Below are 21,942 nucleotides of genomic sequence, written 5' to 3'. Positions count from 1 at the left end.
CATTTTAATTCCAATGCAAGTTACAGTATCTCAGTTTTCCCTCCTTGCAAATGGAATTTCTTAAATGTTTGGGTTTAAAAGCAAACAAACACCCCCCCCCCCAACGTTTTTTAAATGTCTGTTTTTAAACTAGGAAATACTGTGCTATATGATAGTAGTATATTTCAATTGTAAATTGGTATATGGTATGAGGCAATGTAAACTTTGAAGCTAAATGGCATTTTAAAACAAAATCCTGAAACATCTGATTCAATAAGGTACATTAAGAGACACATTTCCATTTGATTTTTTCTGGAATTGAGTCATTCTTGCAGAACATTTCAGTGTAGATGAATATATGATTTTTAGATAGAAAAATCTTCTCGGCAAGTGTTTAGCCAGTACTGGTTGTAGATTTTCACTGTGTTTGAATTAGCCTTGCCGCATATCATGCAGGGTACCTCAGTGCCTTGTCCTTTAGGCAAAGTGGGAGCACTCTGTTGGCAAGGATAGCACGGCACTCACCCCGAGGCGATGCCTGGTCCTGCATGCCAGCCGCGCGACGCCTGCTGCGCGCAGACCTGCTGAACCCAAGCCAGCGCGTGAGGCACTTCAGGGGCCACAGGGCAGGCTTGGCCTCTGCAGGAAGGAGGATTTACACGGAAGAAGGAATCAGCATCCTTCAGCACTTTACGTGAGGCAGGGATCTTGCTCAACAAGGAGATTCACCCCCATCAGCCTGCCCCTGCTCAGCAGCCTGAGCTCAAGGACTTCGGTTTTCACATACAAGGAATACAGAGCTGAGAGAAACAAACCCAGTGCAGGGGCCCAAGCTGCGCCGCACTGCGGGTGCGCTTGCGCAGACCCAGCATCCCTCCATGGGAAACACCAGCATCTGAAAGGGGCCTGGAAGGGAGGAGGCGAGTGGGTGGAGGGACCGTGCCAGAAAGGGATGTGGCAGAAGGGAGGAGAAGACAGCAAGGAGCGTGCAGCCACCGCTCCATAAGTGGCGTGTCCAGCCTGTGCCCATGTCCCAGGAGGGGAGCTGTCCCCCGGCCCAATACTGCCCTGCTCCAGCCTCAGCTGCCCACACCCCACGCATCTCCTGGGGGCCTATAGCAGCAGCCTCCCACACGCTTTCTCTCAAATAAAACACCTCCCTTACCTTGGTGAAGGTCAGGCAGTCCTTGTCTTGATCTTTATCCTTTATTTCAAAGTCGTAAAGTGCTTTGCCCTGAGGTGGAGCTTGTGGGAGAGGCTTGATACACTGGATGTAGCTGGCAGGGAAGAAGCCGTGGTTTCCATTGAGCTCCCCGTGGTACCAGTTCTCATCCACCTTGCGCCGCAGTATGATGATGTCCCCCTTGTTGAACTTGAGGTCTCCGGGCTCTTTTCCCTCATACGTGTAGAGAGCTTTGCCATAGGGCAGCTGAGAAGCACTCTGAAAAATCAAAATAAGCAACAGCTGTAAGTAAACTCAAATCAGCACCGATTTCCTTCTTCAAGTCCCCTTCAGGTGGCAACAAACTGATCATCAGTGACTAAGTTACCCCAATGACTGCAGCCTACTGCTACATAACACCATACAATGGGTCTTACGTGAAAGCTAGAATAAGTATGATACTAAGACGGCAAGTTGTTATGTCAGAGCAGGCACTGCTGCTGTGAGAAGGCACTAAAGTTTTCTTGAAGTTCAGCTGAAACCCACAGAATCTCTCACACAACCAAGCAGTATCTGTTAATTTGCAAATTACACTATGTAAGCAGGAATTTCTGACTAAACAAGTAAAGCATGACATGTCTAAAGATAAAATACTAATAAAAGAATTAGCCCATATAGTATTATATAAAATAAAATCATAAAACATTTGGCCTTCAGGCTGTCTTTGGTTTCTAAAGCACAGCAAGATAAACAAAAGTTTGAAGATTCACAGGATTTTGAAAGTTGGCAAGTTGAAAATTTTTCATTGTGTTTGTTTGAGCAACTCCAAACATTTTTGAGTTTGAAGCTTTTAGTTTAGCTTTTCATTCTGTAACCAAATACTCTTACTTCTTTCAAAATCCCCAAGTCTCATGCTGTTCATTGAGGGCTACTCTAAACAGTTGTAATATTCTTTGTTGCTTCTGAGTTAATGTCCCTGGGGAAAAAGCAGAATAGGCAGAATGCATCAAATCATTCTCTTAGAACTAAAAAGAGGTCCAAGACTTTTGCTCTCATTAAAATAAATAAATAATTAAAAAAAAATCACAGCATAAGGGTAAAAAAGCCTAAAAAGTGAATAGTTCAGCGTGGAAGAAAACAGAAAACAGAATTCTGTTCTAATGGAAACTACCTGACTGTGCAGAATTCTTCCCAGAGTTCATTTTAGCCTGGTGCAGGATTGTTTCACTCAGGCTGTGACTACATGGATAATTTTTTGGTGGAAGTGCCAGTTTACTCAGCCCTTGCCCTTGCACTTCCCAGATGCTTGCTCCCCTTCCTGCTGCATCTCACAGAGCAGGGAGTATCTGTGTTGGACACAGCTGCCTGTTGGTTTGGGGCCTATGGCACAATAGCTGCTTAACAGACAGTGTGACCCACTGGGGGGGCACTGGGGGTGAAAAGGTGCATTGCTGTGTTATCCTATGACATTTTTTATTTTATTTAGCCCGATCTAAGAGTCAATTTGCAAACCTCAGCACAAATATGCAGCAGCATGTACCACAGAGAAAGTAATACTTAATGGGCTCTGTAAAGTCAGCCTTTCATGAAAGTTTTTTTTAGGGATGTGTTTATAAATATGACATCTTTTTCTGTTGCTTATGGGGTGTCCTACAGAGATAATGAAAATGAAAAATATATTTAATAAAATAACCTGGTATTTCCCAGGGTGTTTCTTGTGCCTGTACTTCTGGATGGCATCTTTTCTTAGCGTTCATGTGCATAAGAATAGCACTCGATACTTTCAGTAGGGACAAGAGGTGGAGTGGCCTGACATTTCTCCACCCCAAGCAGAAAATGAGATGCTGGATTTAATTTTTTGATCTCTTTCAAAGCACCAAGCAGAGGCACTTTTAGACACCAATGGGTGCACTAAGTGGACCACTGATCTGCCCTGGTATGGCAGTTTTTATGCTCTTATACCTGCATCTTTCTGTAAGACAAACAGAAGCAGCAGCGTACAGTTTATCCTGCTTTCCAGCACAGTGTCTCATGTCTGGTTCTCAACACCATATGGTCACTGCAGCACACAGATACCATACTGATCAAAAAGTAGGTTCCTGAGTGCATCTTCACACACAGGTGTTAACTTACTCACTTTATTAGGAAGGGATTTAGTAGTTGTACAGATCTTGGAAAGCACATGCAACAGATCTCATCTACATTACAACGTAAGGGAGTCAGTCAAACAGGCACAGCTATAGAGTGCTGTGTTGCCTGGGCTGGGATTTAATTTCATTGAACTGTGTCCCCAGCTCTCTGCTTTCTCATTATCAATTTATCATTCCTCTTTTTTCTCTGTATTCTTTTTGATTTTGCCATATATGAACGAAGGTACCCAGTTAAAGACCAATATTTTGGAAGCACCTTCAAACATAACAAAAAGGAGTAAAAACACAGACAAGAAAATCAACAGCCAGATAAAAAAACGTGCATCAAACAGCTTCTGCCAATTCAGTGGCAGCATCCTACTGATATTTTTCTCTCTGCCAGGACGGTTATTTCCCTTGACACCAAAGCCTGCCTCTCTCCCCAGCATTTTAAAGATTAAGCATGCAATACCATCAAGGTAAGACAGAGATTGCATTACCTATTGGAAACTAGGAGAAATATTAAGCTGAAAGAAAGACTACAGAGCTATGTAGTAATCCAGAAATAAAAGATTCATTACTTTAACTCATGCTGAGAGAAGACAATTTATCAAACAGTGAGTAAGACCTCTGCCAGGTATGCAATGAACCACTGCTGATTCAGGCACAAGCCTGGCAACCACGCTCTGTATCAGTTACCAAAGATGGGGCCTGCTTATTCCCAAGATCTTTGCAGGAATTCAAGGTCAGATCACTTTCTTTTCTTTTTAACCTCCTTTACTTTTTAAGCCTCATTTTCCTGTGTTAAAAGTGAACAGCCCTCAGAGTTACAGAAAAAGAAACTGGATTCTAGTCAGTCTCACCCGTCATCAGTAAAATTCTTGTCCTCCAAGTGCTTGGCCTTTATTACTAATTAATGGAGCTGCTTAGAAAATTAGTAAGGTGTTTGTTTATTCTTTAACCTGATGAAAATGCAGACTTTTAAGCAAAATAAACAAACTGAAATACACAGATTTTAGTCCCAAATTTTGATTTGAAATCTGTCATTGTTTTATTTGGAGACCCTAACATGGCATCCCATGGAATCTGCAATTTAGGTGCTTTGGGCTCCTGTTCTCCTCTATGGGCTGGACTCTGTGCCCAGAGCTGCATATGCCGCACCACAGCAGTGCACCCAACTGGGGCTGATTGGGGAACATGTCATCTGGCTGGGGAATGTCCTCCACAGAGAAGAATCTGGACGTAAGGTACTTAGGCAACAACTACCAGCGGGAAGGTGCTTCCAAAATAAAATGTTTCAACTGGCAGCTAAAGATTTTTAATTCTGAGCCACAGCTTTCTGATTAAAAAAAACTGTAGAAAGCATTTTTTTTAAATAAAAATGTTGTTTAATCGGAAAGATTTTCTCCCATGTAATTCTGACCTAATCACCCCCTGTTTGTTTCACTTGAGGCCCCTCATTCAAAGGCAAGGCTATCAGCCAGGACTGCTTGCAGACTCAGGGACAAACCCCTGAGAGACTGCACTGGAAGTAAGCCATTCTCATTTTCTCTTTGGAAATTTTGTCCCATGCCCTGCCCTATTTCCTCTCAACTTTTTGTCCCACACAATGGCACTTAGGGAAACATTAGTATCTTCAGTGAGTCCAGATGGTCTTCCTTACAAAACTTCTAAATCTAAAACAGACTGCGAAGTATCATTTAAAGGAATAACCCGGCATCAGACTAAAGAAAAACAGAGGCAGGCGACGGTTTTGGTGGAAGGCAGTGAAAAGCACATAAGGACGCTCCTGCAGCTGGAAGGATGTGGAGAGCTTACACTTTCATCTTGGTCCCTCCTTCAGCTCCTCTTTTTTCCCCGTCTCAGGACAGCCCTTGGGCAGCACTACAGCAACAGTGAGGTGCAAACCACCAAACCGCACTATCCTCTCGTCGTCCTCTTTATCCCTGGCTCCTCAGCCAAACCTTTTCTTGGCTGTGCTCCCAGCTTGGGGCCTCCTGCAGTGCTGCGTCCCAGGAGCAGGACACAGCTCCCCAGTGTGCCTCCAGCCGTGCGGCGCTGCCCACGCCGGTGTCCCTTTCCAGCACACGCGGCCGACGTAGCCCTTCATTGAGCTCTAGCTGTGCCTTGCGTCATCCTGCTGCTCTTCCCGCAGCACCGAACTCTGCTGTGGTCTCTGCTGGATGCGAGGGGCGGAGGGGACCAAGAACAGCCTCGCTGCCCCGCTGGGAGCACGGCAGAGACCGCAGGGAGGGGGGAGAGCTCAGCCCTGTGCCGTCCGTCCATCGCCCGACACCTCCTCGACACCAGCTCTTGACCTGTTCTCCTGCGCTCCCTCACTGCGCTGACACCCCCTGCCATTAGCTCTTGCCCATGTTTCCATGAAATCTCGTCAGGCATAATACCGGCGGCTTCAAAATTAAATGGCCTCTGCATCTGACAGTGTATTAAGGAATTGATTTGCCCTGTAGATTTACTGTTAGGTTAACTGGAATTCAGCTAGGATGTGTATTATATTTCAAAACTCCATGTGCACGTGTATAGAACAAGAGAAACAAAGAAAGAAAGAAGGGAAGGAAGTCACGGTCAATGGCAAAGGCTAGCTTCTTTTCCTGCCAGCAAATGCACATTGGCACAAAGCTGAATTCTGCCAAAGGTTTCTTTTCTTTTTTCAGCAATCAATACTGACGTAAAAGCCTGAAGCGTTAATATTCTGAAAGCCCCCCTTGCAGAAGACTTAATGATATGTTGGCAACTCAGTCATTCTGCATTTGTGTTTCAGCAATGTCAAATGGCAGCAGTTAAGCAGAAACCTGCTGGCAAATTGACAAACAACAGCCATGAAGCAGTTAACTGGCAGTGCTGGAGAATTTTTCATTACATATCCCAAAGAACAAAAGGAGGGGAAAAAAACTAAACATGCTTGTTTCCAATTCTCCCAGTAGAAAGTTTTGCAGAGCACAGGTAGAGTAGGTCTTAAGTTTTGAAAAGTTATGGTAAAGAGAGATTTTGTTAATATGCTTCAAAGCAATGCAAGTTTGGAATATGTGTCAAAGCTTGCCAGCTTCTTCACGTGACACTCGATGAAGGGGGTTACTGTTAAAAAAAAAAAGGCCTGACGCTTGCCCAAGTCCAGTGCAGGTGCCTACAAAACATGCTTTTGCTATCTCACACTATTTGGAAGTGAAAATAAAAGCTTCACTGTGCATGCAACAATTTTTTCTTGAGACAGCAAACAGAGCTTAGATGTTTAAGTTTCTGTATCTGCATATAATTAAGGAGGGTGTACACTGAAGACAGCATCAAAACCCCAACTATAAAACCATCAGATACTGGAAAGATTTGCTAGCTCACAAGTACACAAGAGAAATGTCCAAGACCAATCCTTAACATCAGTGCATAGCATTATATAAGAATTCAAAAATAAAATACAAAGGGGCAAGGCCTCCAGCTACCAAACACAGACAGAAATACTGTGACCCAACACCTGAAAAATAAAGTGTATTGTAGTTCTCTCATGCTTTGCTCAGAACAAGTTTGTGTGCAGACTCCTAAAACCCAAGAAACCCCGTGAGGCCTTTTAAAGTACAGCTACAACTCCTCTCTCTGGACCAGCAGAGCCAAAGAGAGAAGGCTGTTTTTCTATTGTGCAAAAGTCACATTTAACGTTGAAGGGTAATTTCCCTCGCCCACGCTTTCCTTTGTGTGGCTCGAGCAGCGCAAAGAGGGATAACCTCCGTCGTCTCATTGCTGCAAGGGGTTCCCCTGCCGCCTGCGGATTCCCAGGCAGACGAAGGTCTGGCGTGACCGCTGCCCCGTGCCGCGCCCACGCCGGGGAGGCAGCACGCGGGCAGCAGCGGGGGCCTGCACCGCTCTGCAACTTCACCTGGGGTCTGCTTTAGGAGGATGAAGAGAGGAAAGAAGCAGGGCAATGCAAAAGATTTCCTGGCAGTTTTTAACCCCCGCCCCTTCCCTCCACTTCAGGTGTTTTGGTCATAGTCAAAGCTAGAGGTGAGTGGATGAAATCAAACAGCCTGAGAACATCCTGCTCTAACAGCCTGGTAAGAACATTGCTAGCGACAGTAATTTTCTTTTAGAGCGTACTTGAGAGTCATCTTAACAAATCATACTGGCATATTGCTTGTTGCAGTTCTTCAAATTTCTCCATTGTCTCCATATCCCCCAGCCTCCAAATACATTTCTGAAGAGTCTGTTTCTCCCAGTGAATATTCATTTATCTCAGCTGGCCTTCACGAAGTATCGCCAAGCATAAACACCCAAACCAAATGAAAAATCTATTAATAGTCACATCCGCACAGAAAGAAAAAAGTCAAGAAAAGCATGTACATCTGAGCAGCACATTATAGTTAAACACAAACCACCACTATAAGGCATAAATAATAATTAAAATACATATTGTTAATTTTTTGCCTCATTACTCAGAAGCATCACACAAATCTCTCAGTCTATGCAAGCAAGGATTCAGTGGCGACACTGGGGATTGCATTTATGCCTTCCAACTAGTAGGAAGCTCCACATGAGCAGGTTGGGTAACACTTCAGCATATGGTTTCCTGTCATGTGTAACAGCTTCTCACAAATCACATCAGCTGTGCTGGAGAGGACAGGGATTGTACCAACAGGATTTTTGAGGAGCAGACTGGGTGCTTCAGGTTATTAGCACCTGGATCTCTGCATTGAAAGCACCCATTTAAATCAGTTGATGGTGACTTAAATCACCAACATAGAATGCCTGCTCAGTTCCCTTTGGGATAGAAAAGCGGGAGATGATCTGATAGACAGAGTGGGAGTAGACAGCGGTAGTACAGCAAACACCTCAGTTACTTTGGCAATAACAACTCTGCCAGACTTGATAAAGGCCAAAACATGAAGGGTGGCAGGGACTGTGCACTACCCCCTTGTACCTAGCTGTCGACCCCACAGACCTGTCCCTGCCTGTGCCACATCTCCCCCGGGCACTAACTGCTGATAACGACAGTCACTGTCAGTTTAACATCTTTCAGGAGCAAAGTATTTAACTTAAATCAGTCAGTTGGTGCTTAAAACAGTTCTCTTTTTAGTCAACACTATGAAGTAAGAGGCAGCACTTGCACACACCTACTGTAAGAGGTTCAGATTCTGAGACACAAAATGATTTGTCCACAGTAGCATTGAGGCTCTATGGCTGAGCCCAGAACTGAGGTAAATCCCCTAAATCCTAGACCATTGCCTTGAACCACAGAAATCACATGTCCCTCAACTGCAGGTCTCTCTAGCAAGCTGGACAGGTCACTTATCCTTTCTTCTGCTTCTGTAAATTGGGGGCACCAAAGCCTGGCAAGACCTTTTATTCTCATTTTACAGATACAGAAAATGAGGTAGAGAAGGCATGGGGAGGAGAGGGAGGGAGGCAGCAAGGAAGAGGAAGGCATTAAGTGACTTTCCCAGGCTCACTTAGAAAGTCTGCAACTGTTCCACGGCCAACCTGTGGCTCATGCCCCTGCTCTCCAGCTCCCCAGACTGAAAACAGGGCAGAATGCAATCGTCTGAATAAACAAGGGGGCTGACTTGCTGGGGCTGGTTTTAGCCAATGCAGACACCAAAAGGCATAGCAGCGTAGGATCTGCGCCCTGTAGAGTTCTAAGTGGCTTCTGCCGTAAAGAGGAACTTTCAGGATGAAAGACCACAAATCATCATTATTTCTCAGAGCAAAACCTCTTAAAATGGTTTGTCTTATGTACAACAATTTAAAGGAACTATTGCCCCCTGGGTCACCCGACTTTACAGATCATGTCTGTGACACTGCAGCGTTTGCTTTCACAGAAGGTTAGTAATAGGAAAATTAATCAAAGAGAATCTAATTTTGCACAGCGTAGCAAACAAAAAAACAGCAATATGCAATTAGTCGGCTCTGTGTGAACTGTCACTTGAAAAACACAGTTTGAGGGTATAAACATTTAAAAATCAACTTTGAGAGTAAAAGTAGTTAAACTGACAATTAGAAACAGCACCATAAAGAATGAAAACTGAATGTAAACCTTATACCCTGTAAAATGTCGTACTATATAAATAGCCATATAAATAGTAATAAATCACAGTAAAAAAAAATAATTAAATGTCTACCGTTTCGCTTAACTAAGGACTTAGTCATAACTATTAGGCTCTGATCTTGGCTGATGGTGCTGGCTGAAGTCCTTGTGACATCCCGGGGACACAGGCAGACAACAGACGCTGCAGCTGCACAGCTCTGACCGGGAGGAGGAGGTGAAATGCTTCTCTAAACCTATTTTAGGGGGGCTAGAAGTCCTGAGGAAGTGGTCTTTATACACAGAGAGGAAGTGCCCAAACAGTTTAGGAGCCTAGCTCCCATTTTCGGAGGTGACTTTCGCAGGAAGATACCATGGGAAACATGCTAAACCTATTGAGGCAAAATGAAAGCTAGTAGGTACAACATCGTTCTAGTGCATAGGCTCACCCAAAGAACGCGAAAAAAACAGTGTATTCATCTGTTACTGTCGCGTGAAGGGAGGGAAAGGGGTAATCAACGTTTGCCTGCCAGAACCCTCCTCAAAAGGGCTTTCACTGGATCAGGTTCAGAAAGTTCAACAAAATAAACAATTTATTAAAGCGACAGATCAACAGGTTCAGGATTGCCGGTGATAAATGCACTTACTGCAACAAATTCTACTTTTTCTGAGCTCAAACTGATAATTAAGCGCTTTCAACAACGGTATTTTTCCCGGGGTAACGTCCGACGTTGTTGGAGGCACAGACCTTACCAAAAGGCGTCCCTGTTTTGGGGAGGAGAGAGGTCCAGGCCCGTCGACCCGTCCGTAGGTTGGTGTTCTCGTCCTCCAAATGGAGGAACATTTATGCACTGAATTTAGACTCTTGTCGAGGTGGGGCTGAGTCAAACGCTGCGGGATGTTTGGTCCTTGTCGAGCTCAGCAGAGGGTGTCAATGGCTGCTGGCCTTTTTTTTCTTTTGACCCTATCAACAACACCAGGCTGCAAGACTCCTGCCTTGCCCCAGGTGTCATTTTGGGTAGAGCAGTGTCAAGTGGCAAGACCTCCACCTCGCCCTGGGCTTTGTCTCACCCCTCACCAGCATGGGCATCAGGCCGCAAATCTCCCTTTGTATTCACTGTTTACCCCACGGCAGGGAGGATCACAGATAATCACAGACCATTATCCCACATCATCACACTAGAAAAGCAAAGAATGTTTTTAATTTTGTTCAACAACGGGCAAACAGAATACAAACTATTCTTTAAAGCGAACAACATCAAGGTTATTCTGTAGTTTATATGGCAAACAGGCTCAACTTGTATTTCTCCTTATAAGGTCCATCTTTGTTTCAAAAAATGTTTCAAACTTTTGCTTGGCAAATGCATTGATGCTTGCAGCACAACTGAGAAAAACAGCTGGATTTCCACTGCATTGCTTTACCAAATAGGTATGTTTAGGATCCTCTGCTTTACCAAAATAAGAGTTCAGTTTTACAGTGCAACACTGTTATCTTAGGAAGTTTAAAAACTTGAATGCAAGAATGTCCCATGCAGAGTTATTCCAATTTCACAATCACAACTAAAATAGCTTCACACGTTCAGCACCTCTCAGGCCATTTCAGCAAGTCACTCAGTATCTATCAATATACATTCAATATACATCGAAAGACCTCTTTTTCCTAGTAAGGCATTGTTTAAAGTGAAGTATTCGCACCCTACGTATACTTCTAGGATTGCCAAGGTCAGGTTAGATTTCTAAGCGTGAATTCACAAGCATTGCTGCCTAAAGCATCCATGGGAAACATCAGCCAGCTGTTTCACCATGTCAGCATAATGTCTCTCACATTCTGCAAAACCTGAAACTTTCCAGATTCTGTAGTCTTTAATAAGTTGTACTGTCAACACAGAGCTGGCATAGTAGGTCAAATTCTGTTTTCAGTTAAACTGCTATAATCCTGTTAATCTTGATGTAGTGGCATGGATGTATAGCAAATTCCTATACAATTTAGCATTTTATCTTGCAATTAATCTCCTCTGAAACAAAGCGGAATGGCTGACAGCCTCTAGCAAGGAAAAAATTTAGTGATGTTTTATATGCTGGTGATAACCTTTACAAAGTCTAGGTATACTCTGAGAATCTGTCTCTTTTTCATCTTTCAGACAGAAAACACTCACTGGCTCCTAAGGAAATATTTTCTCTCTAAGGGCCAGGTTTTATCCTCAGAATCCTGTGCATGGGTCCTTGTGAAATGAATGGGTGCTTCATGCACAGATTTCAGAGCAGAAACTGGTCTAAGAGAAGCCCCAACCAATAGCTGCAAGGACTTTTAAAGCAAATATGCAATGTGGCTTTATGAGAAACCACTAGACTAAATACAACTAGACTAACTGCCTTACAAAGGCAAGCGCCACCAAGTAAGTCCTGAGCGAGGACTTCAGGAACTGGCAGTTGGTTAACACAGAAGAAAAAAAAAAATCTTTTGCTATAAATTAAATGGGCAATCTCACTGCAATGTGCTACTGGAGCCATTGAAAGAGAAAGGACAGCAGAGTCAACTACATATATCCTGCCAGCACCACAAATACAGAGACATACTATAAAACAAACAGAAGTTCCCTTGAGGCTACAACAAAACACAAAACAAAACCTTATATTACAAGCACTACGGCAGTTATATATTTAAGGTTGCCTTGTGTTCTCCATTCAAAGTGTGTCTTAAATCCTTTAAATAAACATGAAATCTCACACTGATCACTCCCCAGATGATACCATTTCAGTTTGGACCACAACCCGCTTTTCCTAGCTCCTTGCCAGAATCCAGCCCTTGCTAGTTGTTTTTGTTAACGAAATGAATTAAAAGCCAGCCCGCTGTACAATTTTTAGAGTCTTAAGTTTTTTTTCAGGCTCCTTCACCTTCACAATGGCAGCATTTACAGCCTCGCAATTTTACACAGTTCTTTATGATGTAGGTCACAACAAGAAAGAGGAACATTTTGGAGAAAATACTGAAAGTATTGCATAAAAGTCCATAGCACAAATCTCTGTTCTAACTGCTTTATTTGATCTTTCCTTGTAGAAGTTGACAAAGCATTACATTTTCCAGTGGTGCCTTTGTAACTTTGCCACCCAGCCTGTTATGTCAGGTTTGCTTTCCAGCCTTTCCACGTCTTACTTCTTGGCTCCTTGCCTGGTGACTCAACTGTTTTCTTAGCAGCAACCCACCCCAGCAGAGTCCCACCTCCTGCCCCAGAGGACTTCATGGGCCGGTTCTGCTAAAACTCCTCAGAGCTCGATTTCCCTCCAACAGATACCAGGCAGGTCATCCCCCAAAGACATCCCTCGCAAACCTGCTTTGCCAGGCATTTTTCATTGCAACTTTTCCTCCGTCTCAGGTGGACAGCAGGGAGGGGAGAGGGGTAAGGAAAGACCTGGAGATGAAGCTGCCCAGAAAAATGGAGCAGGCAGCTGCAGTACAGAAGATCTTTACTGTCTGGCAGAGCTCCCACAGCTCAACAGAGGGAGCCCCACTCCGACGAATCTTACCAGGATTATTACGGGTGGAGAAGAGATTTTATTTTCTTGAATAAACGAAGGCACACCAGGAAAATCTTGCTCCTCCCTTCCATCTTCCCTTCACATACACATTAACTTAAAGTTTGCTCAAAAGCTTCTCCTATCATTTCAGTCACTGAAAATCAAGAAAATCAGCAGCTCAGACATCTCAAGCCACCTCATCAGTCTCAATTCACAAGCTCCAGCACCCAAACAGATATTAACAGCAAAAGTGAGTCTGTTAGCAAAAAAAGGCAAAATAAATCCCCAAAGATATAAAAACAAAACAAAAAATCTTTATCTTGCTGAAGTGAAACAGGGTTGTTCAAACACTGTTTTAGGATCATTCTTCTATACTTGAAACCTGCATTTGCCAAGGAATGAAAGAGTCTCTGAGGGTGCCAAAGTATTACAAGGTTTGTAGAGTGAGACAGCAAGGGTTTTATGGGGGAGCAACCAAGGCAACTGCCTGGGTTTCCCAATAGTAAAGGAGAGGCACTAGGAGAAGGGAAGTGAAGATCCTCTGAGGTGAGAGAGGGATGAAAAAGGGCCCATGCTGAGAGTCTGCCTGTGTTGCTTTCAGTCTAACATCAACAACGGCTGGGAAGCTTGTAAACTGAGACAGGTGAATATGGTGCCATGATGATAAGGCAGCCTTAGTTCAGTCGAAATTCCTATTTAAACCCTGAACAGTTATGCAAAAGATAGTGTATGATTTCCTTACACTGCTTTTATTGCATGCTTTATGATAAATATAGTGCACTATATTCTGCACTATAAAATTGAAAAATATATCTTCTGCTTTCCTCTTGTCTGAAGTTTTCATAAGGCAGCTTTAAAAACCATAGTCTATGAGAACTTTCTGAAGTGGTATTAACAGTTTGATAAACAGTATATTAACTGAACAGTGCCTTCACTGAACTGACAAGGCATTTGACAAATACACCACAGACTGCATACACAATGGAGCTAAATAACATGCTTACTCGGTAGCTCAGTTGTAAACTTCAATAGGTGGATAAATTCCCATGTCACTAGAGAATATTTACAACTGAATCTTATTTATCAGCTGTGTGCTCCTATCAGCAGCCCACACAAATCCAGTTACACAAAACAGCTAAGATTCTTTTTTCACATTTACATAAAATAGCAAAGGCTGGTTTTGCACTGGGACAGACTTTATAGCTAGTAAGAAGAAACTGCATTAGTGATGCTAACGCTGAAATATTTTTGGCTCAAAATGCCAGTGTGAGAGCAGTTAGCTCATCCACATCTGCGTCACAGGAACAGCCTCATCGTCCCTTTGCTGTTAGGAATTTCTCAAGTGAGAACACATCAGATCTCTCCATGCTCTTGTCATCTGAAAAAATGAACAAGCCCACCCACTTGCCAGGAATTTAAGAGAGATTATTTTCTCCCTGTTTGACATGCTTACTAGCATTAAAATATCCAGTATCCATTAAAAATGAAGAATACACATTCGTTAAATCACAGAGTTTCAGCTGTGTTTATCAAAAGTGCCACTGTTGTTATTTCTCCCCAATAGCACCTTATTTTGGGGGCTGCCCCCTGCCTCCCCGCACACCGCGTTTGCAGCACCTGCCTGTTCTGCCTTTGCCACCAGATCCCTCACTCAGAAACGACTCATTAGCTACCATTTCCTGACACGCACTGGCTTCACGAAGGCGATTAGGAATCACTTTCAAGCCTAAATCCCGCTGACAGTACAGATTGGCACCTTCTCGTACGCGCACATTAGCCAGCCTCCTGCCAGAAGGTCTTTAATCAGCTCCGGCTTTGATAAGTGCTCAGCAGTTCGAAGAGGCAGCACGCCACATCGCTGAGCCGCACCTCCGCCAATCTCGGAGCGCCGCAGAGGGCAAAGAGCACCTCGCACTCCTGCATTTCAAATTGTCGCCGCCTCCGCAGCCAGAAAGGCCCCCCGCCGAGGAAGGCTCCCATTAAGAACAGCTCGGCTTTTCCCCGAGCTGGAACAAACCCTATCACGTTTTGATGTTAGAAAGCAACAGTAGTTAGAGCAGACAAGGAAAAATTCAAGGAAGATACAAGCCTTCAGAATGCAAATCACGCTTTTATGTCATTCCCCTGAATCCCCCTAGGGGAGAGGAAAGTTGATTATCTACAGAATGTGGGTCAAAGTTATGCCTTAAGGATCTTTTATTGCTTTGAGTGCTGCTGACATATTATGGGGCTCCTTGGTGCCTTTTCAGGTTAATACTTTCAAAGTGCTGTCCCTGTGCATAATAATAATAATAATAATAACAATAATAAAAAAAACTCATTTCCTGCACCCACTCCCAGGAGTTTCATGCTGGATTTAATTGATACTTTCTCCTGTACTCTGCTGATTAAAATGAATGCTACACATGTTTGGAAGTGCCTCGGATTTCGAACTCTGCATGGTTTCTAATTAAAGGGACACACACAGGATGCTTGCGCTACATTTCGCTCCTCTGTATGCCTGTTATTATTACATGCATTTCAGCAGCAGTCAAAAGAATCTCCTCCACCTCACATAATAGGATCTGGATTTAGACTGGATAATCACCAGTGGTTGATCTGGGTGAAAAATGTCTTTAGAAAAGGGGGAAAAAAGGCCTGGGATGTAACTAGCCCTCTGACATAGACACCAACATTAATGACCTAAGTGTTTGAATTTCTGGATAACCTGGAGTATATACTACCCAATGTCAAGCACTGCTGCTAATAAAGTACAGCAGAACAATAAGACCTAGATCAACAAGAACAAAAGAGCAGAAGAGGGGGTGTCCATAATCTGCAAGGACATATACGAGTGATTAAGTAGCACACAACTGTCTGGGGAGTTATGCAGGTCTCTGTTGCTACAGCCAGCTCACTTGATTTTAGGACTGACTCTCTCTCCAGGGTGAAGTTCATCAAAGGACTTGTTACACTCTCAATCACATGTCTGAGCATCTTGACATATTATTCACATATCTGACATATTCCTCTATCGCCTGCGCTTTGTGCTTCCACACAGCATGGCCAAAGCTGGAGACATCCTCAGGTTCAGCACTTTCTCGAGCCACAACACTGCTCGTGCCGTGAGGTGGGCTCTAGTGCTCACCGGTGGGGTCCTGAATGGGAACATGGGAGAAACCACACAGTCTGGCGCACCCAAAGATGCTCTCATGACTTCGCTTCACCCTGTGGTTCAGACGAAGTCTGCGTGGCTGGAGAGGGCATTTATCTGGGGGGCTTCTGATGCTCAGAGAAGGAGGAAAGGGCAGGAGTGGGTGAGTCTCAGCTCTATTCCTCACACCCGCCCCTACTGGCCATCTCCCTCCTTCCCAGCTGCCTGGCCTTGGCTCATCTTGGTGGTGAATATTTCATTCCTGGGCATAACTGCCTGACTTCAGGTACAAGCTTTTGAGATATTGCTCAGCTTTACCCTCAGAAGTCTCATGACCCAAAAGCCCTGGGAAAGCAACCAGCATTGAAACCTTGCCCCAGTTGCACCTTTGCATCATCAGCACCTGCATCTGACATCAACAAAGCTGCACAACGAGACTAATACCCCTATTTCTCTGTAAGAAAAAATGGGGCTGTGAAGATCAAAGGGGAAAGTATTTCACATATATTTGCTATGAATATAAAGCCAGCTCATAAACCCTGTCTTGCAAAGCTGTACAGTAATTTTGAAAACTGCAGCTACTATTTACTAGATGCAATGACCTTAGCATTTTCCAGGGCCTGCTTCCAACTTTGCTTGCATGAATGTAAATAAATCAAGAGCTCCCCCACTGACCATAATGAAAGTATTCCTGATTGTCACTGTTGTGATATCACAGTCAAGTTCTATGGCTAGTGACACCAGGGGAAATCCTATGATAGTGATTGATAGTGATCCAATACTGCATTGCGTGCATCTTTTTTTACCACTGAATAACTTCTAAAACATGGGATGCATTTGCTTTCAGAATGTCTTGCAAAATGCTACATGCTATACATAATTCAAAACAGCATTAATGGGATGCCCGGGCATTTCTTTTTCAGATTTAAGAAGATAACTGTCTAATTTGGTAGAATAAACTTTCTACTGAAAGAGCTTTCACTGCTGATAAATAAATGCCTTACAATTAGATACACTGCGCGTTAGCAATAGAAAAAGATTTAACAACAAAGCAGAATAGTGCTGGTGTATACATTTTTATTATTTCTTCATCTTCTGTATGATTTTGAATCCCTTCAGAATAGAATTGAATTCCTGTGCTTCTATCCTGGACTAATGCTATAATCACTAGGATATTGTATAAAAGAAGAGCACTGGCTTCTCCTCTAGCCATGTTATAGAAATGAAGAGTATTTCACTTTTCAAAGACAGATTTTAGGCACCTAACTTCAGGAAAGGGATTAGGGCATATATCTCAAAAGGAAGAAGACACTTCAGGCCCTGAGAAGGGCAGAAGTAAGACATACTCCTGTCCTCAAAATTTCTTTAGAAGCTAATTGAGCATACTGGCTTTAGTTGTCTCCTCCTTCAGTGGGCTAACACCTCAGGATCCCAGCCTGCAGAGCAGCTAACTCTTTTCACTGTGTAATAAGCTTAGGTGACCATTTAGGACAGTGGATTCTGGTATGGGAGCCAGACACCTGCAAAACAGGCATGACAACATTGAGCTTCTGAGGTTAAGCATGGAGTTAAGTATCGCTCTAAAAAAATATAAATGTACAGTGAAAAAGACTACATCCTGAATTTCCACGACATCAAAACCAATTAAGCTTTGTTTCCATGCTCATTATGTCTAATTATGCCATCATAATGCCTCCAAAAAGCTATTCATAGTTACATATGTCATGTGACCTCAGCATATTTCTCAAGAATAAAGGTTTGCCTGAACATTTTGTAAAGCAGCAGTAAGCAATTGGGGCAGTGTGGTCAAGTGGCCTCTGTCAGAGCCATCCTCCTTTGAGGAAATGCTGAAGGAAGCTGCAAAACCCCCCTGATTCTCTCTACTGGCAATTGCTCAGCAACGGGAAGTAGAGGAAAGAACTTGAGAAAGGACAGACCTGGGGTCTGGTTTTATGGCAGGAGTGAGCCCATCTTCAGGCAATCTTTCCTGGTTAACTTACCTGCTGGTTTAGCTTCCTGAGCAGAGTCATTAGGTTGTGAGATGAGCACAATGTGCCAGGGTGAGGAAGACAGTGGGAGCACACACCTGATGGGAGGGCTCGGATGGGGACCCAAACCTCCCTTTTCAATGGCAGACCCCAGAGGGGCTACATCAGCCCAGCCCGACTCTAAAACCACAGCTTCAGTATGACAGTAAGTGATAGCTGCAAGCCTAAGAATGAGCTAGTTTGATCAGATGGGAATTACTTTGCTGAATTTCAAAGGAAGAGAATTTAATTTCCATATTATCCCAGTCCTTTCTTTTCAGCACCTTGTCCCTCTGCCTGCCAGAATCTCAACTAAGGAATTGTCCACATCCTGGTTTGAGCCAGAACTCAAAATAATATGTCTGTGCTCAGAAATTACACCTAAGTCCATCACAGCACAACAACTCAGCTGTAATCTCTTAACAGTACAGGCTGGAACAAACCAAGTATGAGCAAATCAAGAATGTGGGGAGGTAAGAGAAAAATCAAGAAATGTTGGACAGATACTCTTTAAGACCACTGGACTCCCTCTAGATCACTCTGCAATCACAAGAAACTTTGCCATTTATTCCACATGCTCCAGTTCACCACAGGCAACAAAGTACTTCCCAAAACCCTCTCCCAAGCTTAATACCATGTAGGAATGACCAGAAGCTGTAACTCTCACGTGGCCAAGGAAGAGAGCAGAAACATTGCCAGTGTCCTGCTCCTCACAAAAGAAGGGAGCTGTTAAGCAACGCTTGGTAAGAGGGCTTGCTTACCAGGTGAGCTAGGTAAGTGGGCCATATCCGGCTACCAAAGAAGATTTAAAAAAATCCCCAAAGTACTCTGTAACCTGGGTCAAGGAGAAAATTTCTTTCTGACCACAGATCTACAGACTGATGTAACCTGGAGCACATGGGGAAGTCACACCAACCAGACACCTGGTACAGCTGTGAGTCCCAGTGCACCCTGACCTGTGTCCTGGCTCTAGATGTGGCCAATGCCCAAACCTTACAAGAAGACCAAGTCCCCACAGAAGTTGAATGATGTACCGAGACAGAGAAAAAAAATCCCATCAGCTTTTTCAGAAAAGCTGCAAAAGTCCCGCAGCATGAGATTAAGACAATGTAAAAATATGATGCAAACAGTGTAACAGCCACTTTAAAAAACCCTTGGGAATACCAATGTAACAAATACCTAGTGATTCATACTTCTACAGCACTTAACATGTTGTTAGCCCTGCAGAAACCTGATAATTATAAAAAATCCCCAGATATATAGGAGCTATGTAGCTACCAGATCAGTCTCTTCTCACACAGGTAGGAAAGGGAAATGACATGCTCAACAGCTGAAAAATGCAAATTTTCCTTTTCCTCAGTGAGGAAAAAGAGGAGAGGTAAATCAAACCCAGTTCCAAACACTGTTCCAAGAACATGACACTTGCCCTCAGTTCTGTTTCCATTATAACTGTTGTTGGGAAGTGCACAGAAAGTTTGCACACTTGCTATCAGACAACTTAATTTCAGTAGATCTTAAAAAGTGTTGATGACAGTGGAAAGGTCCTGCAGACCAAACTCTAGAAAACAATTAATCTGTGTTAATGATGTCCAGAGGAAGTGTCAGGGAATGCTGCTTAAAGGAGATCAAACCCATTTTACTCTTGAGCAGATATTACATGAGAAGGCAACAGTAGCTTAAGATGTTCCCTTTCACATTTGCTAGTATTGACCTTGTTCTGGCAAATTATCCATCTCTGCATCTCCTCTGAACTCCCATCATTATGTGTGCATGTGCACTCACACACAATGTCTGATATGCATACATTATCTACAGAAATTAAAACAACTTGCATTTGTACACTGAGCAGCTGGTCTGAAGTTTACTCCAGAATAAAAAAAAAGGTCGAAAAAACATATATGCAGCTGGGATTGCTTATGAGAGAAAAATGTGGTATCTTTATAGCCAACAGCATATGTATTCAGTTTGCAGATCTACAAATATTGGATTCATTGCCAAAATCATTGTTAAGCAAACTGGCTGACTCTCTGCATTTTCCTGATGAACCAGAAGGAACCTGCTGATGAGCAGGAGACAAAGTAGAGTATTTTGTGAAAATTTCAGATCACGTATTTACGCTGTGCACAATGCAGCTAGTTCCAGAGGAGGTGGACATGTCCATGCAGCACAGCGCGTTTCTGACCAGAGGTATGAGTTTGGATCCTAGGGAGGTGTCAGCACAGTTGTGATGAGCCCAGCTGGTGTAGCTACTTTGCTTAGGGATCCAAAACTAGCCTATCTGCAGCAAGCTCAGGTACATCTGCGCAGAGCTGCAGTGAATGCTGTAGATTCACCTGACAGCATCCACAAATGACACTGGAAATGACATTCCATTTTCAAAGCGATCTGTGTTGCCTGCTAAAATGGATAAGATAACACACACAACAGTCTCTTCCTCTGTAACACTTAATCAGAAAAGCTATATTGCTTAGTTAGTGAGATAAGAGATAAATAATAATAAAAAATTACTCTTCACTTATGTCTTTATTTCAAACATCAACAAATGCTAAACTCCCCTCTTCTTATTTCACATAATGGATCTATGTAATGAGAATCATTTTTAATAGACCTTCTCTGTGTTTTTACTTAGAGCATATTATTACTGAATCCATACTGAATTACTGAATCCACTGCGTGGAGCTGACTTTGCAAATATTCATTCTGCTATTTTAGCAGTAGGAGACTAGGTTAACACACCAGTCATTCACTCCTGGAGATCTGGATTCAGTTCCTGGCCTACATGACAAGTGATAATGAGTTTGGTTATTGAATCTCCAGGGGATATTTGTTCACATTACTAAGCAACCGCATAATTTGGCAAGATGTGTTAAGTATGTGCTAAGGATAAGACCAGGGGCCACTTGCTCAAATGACTGACACTATGCAGCCTCACTCATACCACTACACCAAACTCTTCCTTTGTGTAATTGTGCTGGAAATGACAACTATGCAGGTTTTGCAACGCTTCTTATTGCAAACAGAAACAGGCCAGGGTACAGCAGTTCAGATACGAGCTGTATCTGCAGATGCATATGGAAACAGGCCCTATATCCCTAACATCAAACTTAACACATAATTCAAGGTTACTTCAATCAGCTGTGCAGCTTTTTTTCAGCACTTGTGGCATCACAAAACCCAAGCAATAAAAAAATACAATGCAAGCTGAAAAAATCTTGAGATTTAAAAAATAAATACATTGTTTGTTTTTTTCCTTCTGGCATGTGACTCTTTAGGGTTTGCATCTTAAAGCTTTTCTCTGCAACCACAATGTTTAAAAAGTTTAATTTAAACAAAATGAGAAGAGAAATTCTTACATGTTCGCAAAAGTCCATGAAACAGTACATCATCCATTGCAAATACTAGTAACACTGCAATGTCATGTTAGCTAAGCATTTCAGCATTTCAGGCTTGAGTTTTCTTAAGATGGGCATATTACTCCTGCAATGAATGTGGCTAAAGTAGTCACTTATCCTAAGGCTGCACATTAAATGTCTTTGTGCAGGGCCCATCTTATTACTTAGTTACCTAGAAGCTAAAGCAATGACCCCCAAATTGGACTGCTGCATTTCGAATCCCTTCTCAGCCTGACGGGGTTCAGGCTCGCATCTCCCTCCTTCCAGGAGAGTGAGCTACAGAGTAGTTAGAGGAAGAGAACACTCATCCTTCCTGTTGAAATGTGATGGCTGTGAGGCCAAGCACACATGATTCACGAGGCCAAAGAGCAGGCAAGAGAGAGGAAGCATGACTCTACAGCCTAGTGGGATGAACCACTATGGAGGTCAAGCGAGGTGGGAGGGGAAATCTGTGTTCCTCTCCCTTCTAAGGGATGCTTCTGTTTTCCACAGTAAACAGAGACTGGATAAAAAAACAGAAAAGACCTAGGCATCAGAACCAAGCTGTACTAGCAAAATGCTCTACAGATGCAAAATACT

General features: G+C 43.2%; 1 protein-coding gene across 1 annotated transcript in view; it reads right to left on the bottom strand.

The window, feature by feature from the left end:
- The window catches only part of SH3RF3 (SH3 domain containing ring finger 3), a 259,303-nt gene that overhangs the window by 94,000 nt on the left and 143,361 nt on the right, over positions 1 to 21,942 (bottom strand). Inside the window, exon 2 of the mRNA XM_067295285.1 lies at positions 1,145 to 1,420. Within this exon, the coding sequence (XP_067151386.1) occupies positions 1,145 to 1,420 (276 nt within the window). The remainder of the gene's footprint in view (positions 1 to 1,144; positions 1,421 to 21,942) is intronic.

The sequence above is a fragment of the Apteryx mantelli genome, chromosome 1, assembly GCF_036417845.1.
Source record: "Apteryx mantelli isolate bAptMan1 chromosome 1, bAptMan1.hap1, whole genome shotgun sequence".
Classification (NCBI taxonomy): Eukaryota; Metazoa; Chordata; class Aves; order Apterygiformes; family Apterygidae; genus Apteryx; species Apteryx mantelli.
This window is presented reverse-complemented; position numbering and strand designations above follow the sequence as displayed.